We start from the raw sequence: 8,016 nt of genomic DNA, 5'->3' as shown, positions 1-8,016 counted from the left end.
TAAGATTTGTATGAAGAAAATGACAAGACTTTACTGAAGACAAAACAAGATTGGAAGGGGTGAAGAGTCACACTGTGTTTCTGGATGGAAAAACTTAATATGCTAAAGATCTCAACCGGCTCCAAATTAATCTCTACATTCCATTCAATCCTAATCAGAATTTTAATGTTGTTTCCCTGCTGGGAAAGGTTGATACTAAAATTCGACTGGAAAAACTTGTGTGGGGGAAAAGCTAAGACATTTTGGAAAAGAATAATGAGGTGTGGCAGCCCCTACAAAATATGAAATAATACTGTAAAACCATATTAAAATCACATGGTACTGTTCCTAAATACCATAACCTACCAAAAGGAACCTGGGATCGTCAGAAGAAGGGTCAATTTAAAATCTTTGGCAATAAATGTATAAGATGAGCTTCTAACTTCTTTCATACTAGAGAGCAAGGAAGGTATCCAAGACTAATAGGTTCTCAGCAAAGACACAGGATCCAAATTGAAGAGGCTTCTACTGGCCAGTGAAAACTCATTAAATATATTAAAATATTTAAGGTAATAATAATACTTAAAAATATTTTGGCCGGGCATGGTGGCTCACGCCTGTAATCTCAACACTTTGGGAAGTCGAGGTGGGCGGATCACCTGAGGTCAGGAGTTCGAGACCAGCCCGCCCAAAGTGGCAAAACCCTGTCTCTGCTAAAAACACAAAAAATTAGCCGGGTGTGATGGCGGGCGCCTGTAATCCCAGCTGCTCGTTGAGGCAGAAGAATTGCTTGAACCTGGGAGGCAGAGGTTGCAGTGAGCTGAGATTGCACCACTGCACTCCAGCCCGGGCAATAGGAGTGAAACTGCGTCCCCAAAAAAAAAAAAAAAAAAAAATTTTGGAGGATGCTAGGCAATCTCATTCATTCTGAAATTGGTGAATAAAGGGAGAGAGACATGCAGAGAGAGGCATGCATTTATCCTCCCTTTAGTGTGCAGACTACCTCAGAGAGTAACCAATAGGTTGACACAGGGCTGGTTTTTTTGTTGTTGTTGTTGGAGGCAGGTCTTGCTTTGTCACCCAGCAGGCTGGAGTGCAGTGGTATGATCTTGACTCACTGCAACTTCCGCCTCCTGGGCTCAAGTGATCCTCCCACCTCAGCCTCCCGAGTAGCTGGGATTACGGGCGAGTGCCATCATGCTCAGGTAACGTTTAACTTTTGTCTTTTGTGGAGATAGGCTTTCACCATGTTATCCAAGCTGGAGGGTTTTTTTTTTTTTTTTTTGAGAGAGAGAGTCTCGTTCTGTCACTCAGGCTGGAGTGCAGTGGCACAATCTTGGCTCATTGCAATCTCCACCTCCTGAGTTCAAGCAATTCTCCTGCCTCGGCCTCCCGCATACCTGGGATTATAGACATAAGCCACCACGCCCAGCCAATTTTTGTATTTTTGGTAGAGACGGGATTTCACCATGTTAGCCAGGTTACTCCTAACCTCAAGTAATCTACCTGCCTTGGCCTCCACAGTGCTGGGATTATAGGTGTGAACCATTGTGCCTGGCTAAGATTTTTCTTTTTTAAAGAAGAATTTCCACTAATAAATGCTCCCCACTCCAAAGAAAGAAAGAAGTAGAATATCACCATTTTGCAGTCCCTGATACCTATCAGAACCAGGTGGTGATTGTCAATGTGGCTAAAACTCACCTGAAAGGCTGATGGGGCGCCATATAATGGATGGACAGGGCTGACGACCCTGAACCTACCATTAATCTTACCTGACAGAAAGACAACCAGACATTGTATCCTGTGGTGATGCCATAGGAAGAACATAGTGCTACCTATGAAGTATACAGGACTTACTAAAAAAAAAACCTCTGAATTGAACTTGAAACTGATCAAGCCTCCAGGATGAACTGCCAGTTTACAGGAGATACAGGAGCAGAGGCATAGGCTAAACAAACCACAGGAGGGTAAGCAGTAATTTCCCTGTTAGAATTTCCCTCATAGGGCCGGGCACGGTGGCTCACGCCTATAATCCCAGCATTTTGGGAGGCATAGGCGGGTGGATCACGAGGTCAGGAGATCAAGCCCATCGTGGCTAACATGGTGAAACCCTGTCTCTACTAAAAACACAAAAAACTTAGCTGGACGTGGTGGCGGGTGCCTGCAGTCCCAGCTACTCGCGAGGCTGAGGCAGGAGAATGGCATGAACCCGGGAGGCGGAGCATGCAGTGAGCCGAGATCGCGCCACTGCACTCCAGCCTGGGCGACAGAGCAAGACTCCGCCTCAAAAAAAAAGAATTTCCCTCATAGGCTGGTCAACGTGGCTCACACCTGTAATCCTAGCACTTTGGGAGGCATAGGCGGGTGGATCATTTGAGGTCAGAAGTTCGAGACCAACCCGGCCAACATGGTGAAACACCGTCTCTACTAAAAATGCAAAAATTAGCTGGGCGTGGTGGCACATGCCTGTAATCCCAGCTACTCGAGAGGCTGAGGCACGAGAATCGTTCGAACCCGGGAGGCAGAGGCTTCTCTGAGCCGAGATCATGGCACTGCACTCCAGCCTGAGACTCCTTCTCAAAAAAAAAAAAAAAAAGAATTTCCCTCATAGAATGTGGGAAATTCTTTTAGAGAAATGACCTAGTTTTTTTTACACAAATGGATGGCAAAGAGTTGGGGGAGAAAAAGAGGGAGAAGAATTTTATGGATTAAGAGATTTGAGTGACACAGGAACCAAAAGAAAACTCCCAAAGCGTAATATTCATGTTCCCTTTGACTTCCCCATCCCTGGCATACTGAGGACATGTAATGTTTAAATTCTTTATCCCCTAGGACAACCAGCCTGTAATGTCACCTCTAAATTCCTGACCCCTGACGTCACTTACCACCCCGCCCCGGCGTCTCTGAGAGGATAACGTCCCTTCCGCCTGACTTCGGCTCTCCTGGCACCTGGGGAGAAGGTTGGGTGGCGGGTGCTCTTTCCCTCCAGGCACTTTCATCTCTGCCCTGTGTCTTCCTCAGCTTATTCTCAGCACCTGGACAACGAGATCAGTCACAGCAGCTACCTGGGCACCGATTACCCCACAGCCATGACCCCCACTTCCCCTCGGCGTTACTCCCCGGTGGCCAAGGACCTGCTCGGGGAGGAAGACATTCCCCGAGAACCGAGGCGAATTGTGATCCACCGGGGCTCCACGGGCCTGGGCTTCAACATCGTGGGTGGCGAGGACGGTGAAGGCATCTTCATCTCCTTTATCCTGGCCGGGGGCCCTGCAGACCTCAGTGGGGAGCTGCGGAAGGGGGACCAGATCCTGTCGGTGAGGGAAGGCCTGCCCCTACCTGCACCACCCCCTCCCCTCAGGGCAGAGCGCAGAGCTCTTGGGGAGGGGCCTGGGTGGGCTGCAGCTGAATCCTCTTGCGGGACCACTCCCTGCTCCACCTGGACCCAGAAGTGCTGCCTTCTGTCTCTGGTGACACAGCCTGTCCTCCTCTCTCTAGGTCAACGGTGTTGACCTCCGAAATGCCAGCCACGAGCAAGCCGCCATTGCCCTGAAGAATGCGGGTCAGACGGTCACGATCATCGCTCAGTATAAACCAGAAGGTACCAGGCCAGAAGTTCCTGTCTTGTGAGCTAAAATGGCCCTTAGAACTCTGCCTCCTCAGCTGATGGCTTCAGTAGGGGAGGACGGGTGGCAGTAGGATGGGGACAGAGCTCAGGAACCTCCCTGTCCTTCCTCAGAGTACAGCCGATTCGAGGCCAAGATCCACGACCTCCGGGAACAGCTCATGAACAGCAGCCTGGGCTCAGGGACTGCCTCCCTGCGGAGCAACCCCAAAAGGGGTTTCTACATCAGGTCAGAGGCTCCCTGGGCTGGGCTCCTCAGCCCCTCTGCGTTCCTGGGCACTCTGTGCCTGGCCCGGGCCTCAGCCACGCCTCCTCTCTACCCTGCCTGCTCTGACTCCCCACCCCAGGCCTGAGGCGCAGTGGGAGTTCATGGGCCTCACTGCACAGGTTAACGTTTGAAATACTCCCTGTCGATGGGAAAATAGCCTCTACCCCAAGTATTCCAATTGCTGGTCATCCCAGCACTTCCTTGGGACTCCCAGGCCGCTGCACAATTTGGCATCTCGAAGGTTAATGCTTGGTGGAGCATGGTCCTCTAGGGTATTTGGAGTGTTGCCCCAGCCTTCACGTCCCTGTGGGCAGTTCCGGAGAAGTGGGCTGCAGCTCTGTAGTGCCTGCCCCCGTCTCTCCAGCAGTATTGTGGGCAGTCCCAGAGAGGTGGGCTGCAGCTCTGTGGTTCCTGCCCCCGTCTGTCCAGTGGCATTTTGCTCCCCTCTTAGGGCTCGTCTCCATTGACTCTTTTTGTGGCTTAGGTTTCTGCCAAAGCACATCTCTCTCCCGCCCCCACGGGTCACCCCCCACTTCTCTCCCTGTCTGGCCCTGTGGCTTGCATGGCCTCGTCTGCCACTCCGCTCTGCAGATGTCTCTCGGAGCTGTTGGCCCTGGCTGACCTCTTTCTGGAGGTCAAGACCTGCACTTTTGGCCATCTGCTTTCTGGCCATCTCCACTGGGATGTCCCACAGGCATCCCACACTCAACATGTCCCACGCTGAGCTCAGCATCCTGCTGTGGAACTGCGTTCCGTGCTGCTGCACCAGCACTTTCCCTCTTGCTGAATGGACGCTGGCTCCCACCTGAGCCCTTGCTCTGCCCTTCCTCCCTGCTTGGGGCCAGTTGGTCCCCAACGTTGTTCTGACTCCCAGTGACCACAGGGGTTATGTGGTGGCTCCCAGGGGGAGCATCATGTGGTTGTCACACTCCCAGGGGCCCAGGGTCTCCTCCCTCCTCTCCAGGCCCATTGGTTTCCTCTGTGTCTTCATTCCTTCTCTGGTTCTGACCCCAGGGATTGTGACTTACTGATAGAGATTTGATACTGGTAAGGGTAATCATTAGTTGGAAACACGGGACCTTTCTTTTTCTTATGAATTTGGGCCGATTGAAGGTTACCCTGTGACTTTTTTTTTGAGATGCGAGTCTCGCTCTGTCACCCAGACTCCTGGAGTGCAGTGGCGTGCTCTCCGCTCACCGCACGCTCCGCCTCCCGGGTTCACGCCATTCTCCTGCCTCAGCCTCCCGAGTGGCTGGGACTACAGGTGCCCGCCACCACGCCTGGCTAATTATTTTGTGTGTGTGTATTTTTAGTAGAGACGGGGTTTCACTGTGTTAGCCAGGATGGTCTCAATCTCCTGACCTCGTGATCCACCCACCTTGGCCTCCCAAAGTGCTGGGATTACAGGCGTGAGCCACCACGCCTGGCTGTACCCCTGTGACTTTATGACGTGCATGTGTACTGCAAGCTGCTTTCTTGAGAGGGTTGAGTTCGAGCTCTCCCTCTGGAAACTGGACTTGGTGTGGACTGAATGATGGCTAACAGTTGTGGTGATTATGAGTTATAGTCAGCGTTCGGTCCCCACACAGTTTTGGGTTCCTCGGCATCCATTGCACTCATGGGAGGGCCGTCTGCAGACCTCTGTCACCGAAGAGTGACTGGGGCATCCTTCTTGGAGTCTTCAGCTGGGCTCTGACCAATAGCCACTTGCCCTCCAGGGCCCTGTTTGATTACGACAAGACCAAGGACTGCGGCTTCCTGAGCCAGGCCCTGAGCTTCCGCTTTGGGGACGTGCTACATGTCATCGATGCTAGTGATGAGGAGTGGTGGCAGGCACGGCGGGTCCACTCTGACAGTGAGACCGACGACATTGGGTTCATCCCCAGCAAACGGCGGTGAGGCTTCTGGGCTCTGTAGCCTTCTTGCCACAGGCACTGAAGTTGCCAAGGTCCCCCAGGGTGGGCAGCCAACAGGGCATGGGTTTGCCCTCTGAACTCCTAGCGGTTTGTCTGTTGGGCCGTCCTGTGGACCCTGGCTCCCATGAGCCTTTGGGAAGGACAGCTCCTCACTGAGGAGCACAGTGCCCAGGGCTGCAGGAGAAGGGGTTGTCAGCTGGCCTGGAGCGTGGGGGCAGCAGGGTTCCTCACTGGGCATTCCCCCACCCGCCTATCTCTCCACGTATCCCACAGGGTTGAGCGACGAGAGTGGTCAAGGTTAAAGGCCAAGGTAGGTGGAGGAGGGTGTGAGCCTGGGTGGAAGTGTGAGGGCTCATGGAGCTGAGCTTGTAACTAACCCCGTGGCCTGCTTTTTCTTCCTAGGACTGGGGCTCCAGCTCTGGATCACAGGGTAGGTAGGGTCAGTTCGGGAAGATGTGGGTGAGAGAAGCACTGAGCTGCTTTTGATATCCTCAAGGGTGAGACAGGGCTCCAGGTCCCCTGTTTCAGAGCCCCTTGCAGATGCCCCACCTCCCACCAGGTCGAGAAGACTCGGTTCTGAGCTACGAGACAGTGACGCAGATGGAAGGTGAGCCCTGGCCCCTGCCTTGGCCCCAGCGCCTGCTGCCCCCCCAACCCTGTGCTCAGCCTAAGCCAGGCTCTCTCCGCAGTGCACTATGCTCGCCCCATCATCATCCTTGGGCCCACCAAGGACCGCGCCAACGATGATCTTCTCTCCGAGTTCCCCGACAAGTTTGGATCCTGTGTTCCCCGTGAGTGCTGAGGCCTTGGATGAAGGAGAAGGTGGAGGTGGGGGTGGGACGGAGGAGACCCATCCCTGGGGCCATAGGTAGAGCCTTTGGGGGATTGGTGTGTAGGGGGATACAGGGTTTCTGCAAGAAGGGGTGCTTCTCAGACACCCTCTCATTTCACAGTACCCATGCCCAGGCCAGAAACTTGGAGGCCCTGGAGGGTGCTAGGGGAAGCGGTTCTGGCCCTCTGCGGTCTTGGTCTCCCTGGAAGCTCTTTTCACCAAAGGACCCTCTGGGCACTGTGGGGTTTGATTGAAGGAGGCAGGATTTCAGCTAGAGGGATGGTGGTTAGATCTTCGGGGGGTGGGGTGACTTCCTGGCAGATACGACACGACCCAAGCGGGAGTATGAGATAGATGGCCGGGATTACCACTTTGTGTCATCCCGGGAGAAAATGGAGAAGGACATTCAGGCGCACAAGTTCATTGAGGCCGGCCAGTACAACAGCCACCTCTATGGGACCAGCGTTCAGTCCGTGCGAGAGGTGGCAGAGCAGGTAGGACCTGGCGGGCACCTGGTCCTCTTCCTTCTCCCCTCTCCCCACCCCATTGCCTCCCTCCAGCTCTCTCTAACTCTCTCTCTCTCTGTCTCTTTCCCTGCTGGGTCTCGACTCCGCTCCTCCACCTCCTTCTCCTCTTGGGCAACTCTGACCGCCTGCTCTCTGCCCCTGCTCTCTCTCCCGCCTCCCTCGCTTCCTGACCCCAAATTTCCCATCACCATCTGGCCTCTTTCTCTCCCCACTGCCTCCTCCTTGCCCCATTTCTCCTCTCTTCCCATGGCCTTGTCTTTGGTGGCTTGGCCTTCCCCACTGGGTCGCTCCCTTTTTCCTGATTCCCCTCTGGTCCTCTCCCCTGCCTCACCCTTTCCTGGGGCCCCGCTCCCCTCTCCCACTCCTCTGCTAACTCCTTTCCTTTCCCCACTGCTCCCCACCCTGCCCTCCCTCCCTCCACGGTTCCTTTCTCCATCTGCCTCCCTCCCTCCCATCTGTCTCCTTGTTCCTTCCATCTGTCTGTCCTCTGTCCGTCCTCCCCTCCCTCCTCCCTCTATCCTACTTCCTTTCTCCTTTTTCTTGGCTTTCCTTCCGGCCTGTGTCACCTCTGCCTTGCACACCCCGCCCCACTCGCTGCTGCCCTGGCTCTGCCACCATCTCTTGGGTCCCTGTCTGCCTGGTGCTCCTCCCTTCCTCCATTCTGTCCTGTCCCTGCCCTCTCCCCGTGCTCTCCATCTTCCTTTTCCTTTCTCTGTCTTTTACTCTGTCCATGCCCTCTTCCTGCCTGACTCTCTGCCCCCGTGTTTCTTGACATCCATGTCACTCCCCTTTGGCCAACCTCCCATTCCCCACCTCTCCTTGTCCCATGTCCCTCCGGCACCGCTGTCTGTCCTTTCCCGCCACCTGCT

At 54.1% G+C, this 8,016-nt stretch overlaps 1 protein-coding gene across 3 annotated transcripts in view; it reads left to right on the top strand.

Moving 5' to 3' along the window:
* Positions 1–8,016, top strand: part of DLG4 (discs, large homolog 4 (Drosophila)) — a 30,306-nt gene that overhangs the window by 20,160 nt on the left and 2,130 nt on the right. For 2 of the 3 annotated variants that reach the window (XM_011958480.1, XM_011958481.1), the window contains 9 exons: positions 3,001–3,296; positions 3,478–3,580; positions 3,719–3,833; positions 5,591–5,767; positions 6,062–6,098; positions 6,191–6,218; positions 6,348–6,395; positions 6,478–6,579; positions 6,942–7,204. In XM_011958480.1, coding sequence (XP_011813870.1) covers positions 3,001–3,296; positions 3,478–3,580; positions 3,719–3,833; positions 5,591–5,767; positions 6,062–6,098; positions 6,191–6,218; positions 6,348–6,395; positions 6,478–6,579; positions 6,942–7,204 — 1,169 coding nt within the window. Of the gene's footprint in view, positions 1–3,000; positions 3,297–3,477; positions 3,581–3,718; positions 3,834–5,590; positions 5,768–6,061; positions 6,099–6,190; positions 6,219–6,347; positions 6,396–6,477; positions 6,580–6,941; positions 7,222–8,016 lie in introns of all 3 variants that reach the window. The other variant, XM_011958479.1, reaches the window with a different exon arrangement.

Source organism: Colobus angolensis, unplaced genomic scaffold (assembly GCF_000951035.1).
Source record: "Colobus angolensis palliatus isolate OR3802 unplaced genomic scaffold, Cang.pa_1.0 Scaffold47, whole genome shotgun sequence".
Taxonomy (NCBI): domain Eukaryota; kingdom Metazoa; phylum Chordata; class Mammalia; order Primates; family Cercopithecidae; genus Colobus; species Colobus angolensis.
Note: the sequence above shows the minus strand (reverse complement) of the source record. Positions and strands in the feature narration are given on the sequence as shown.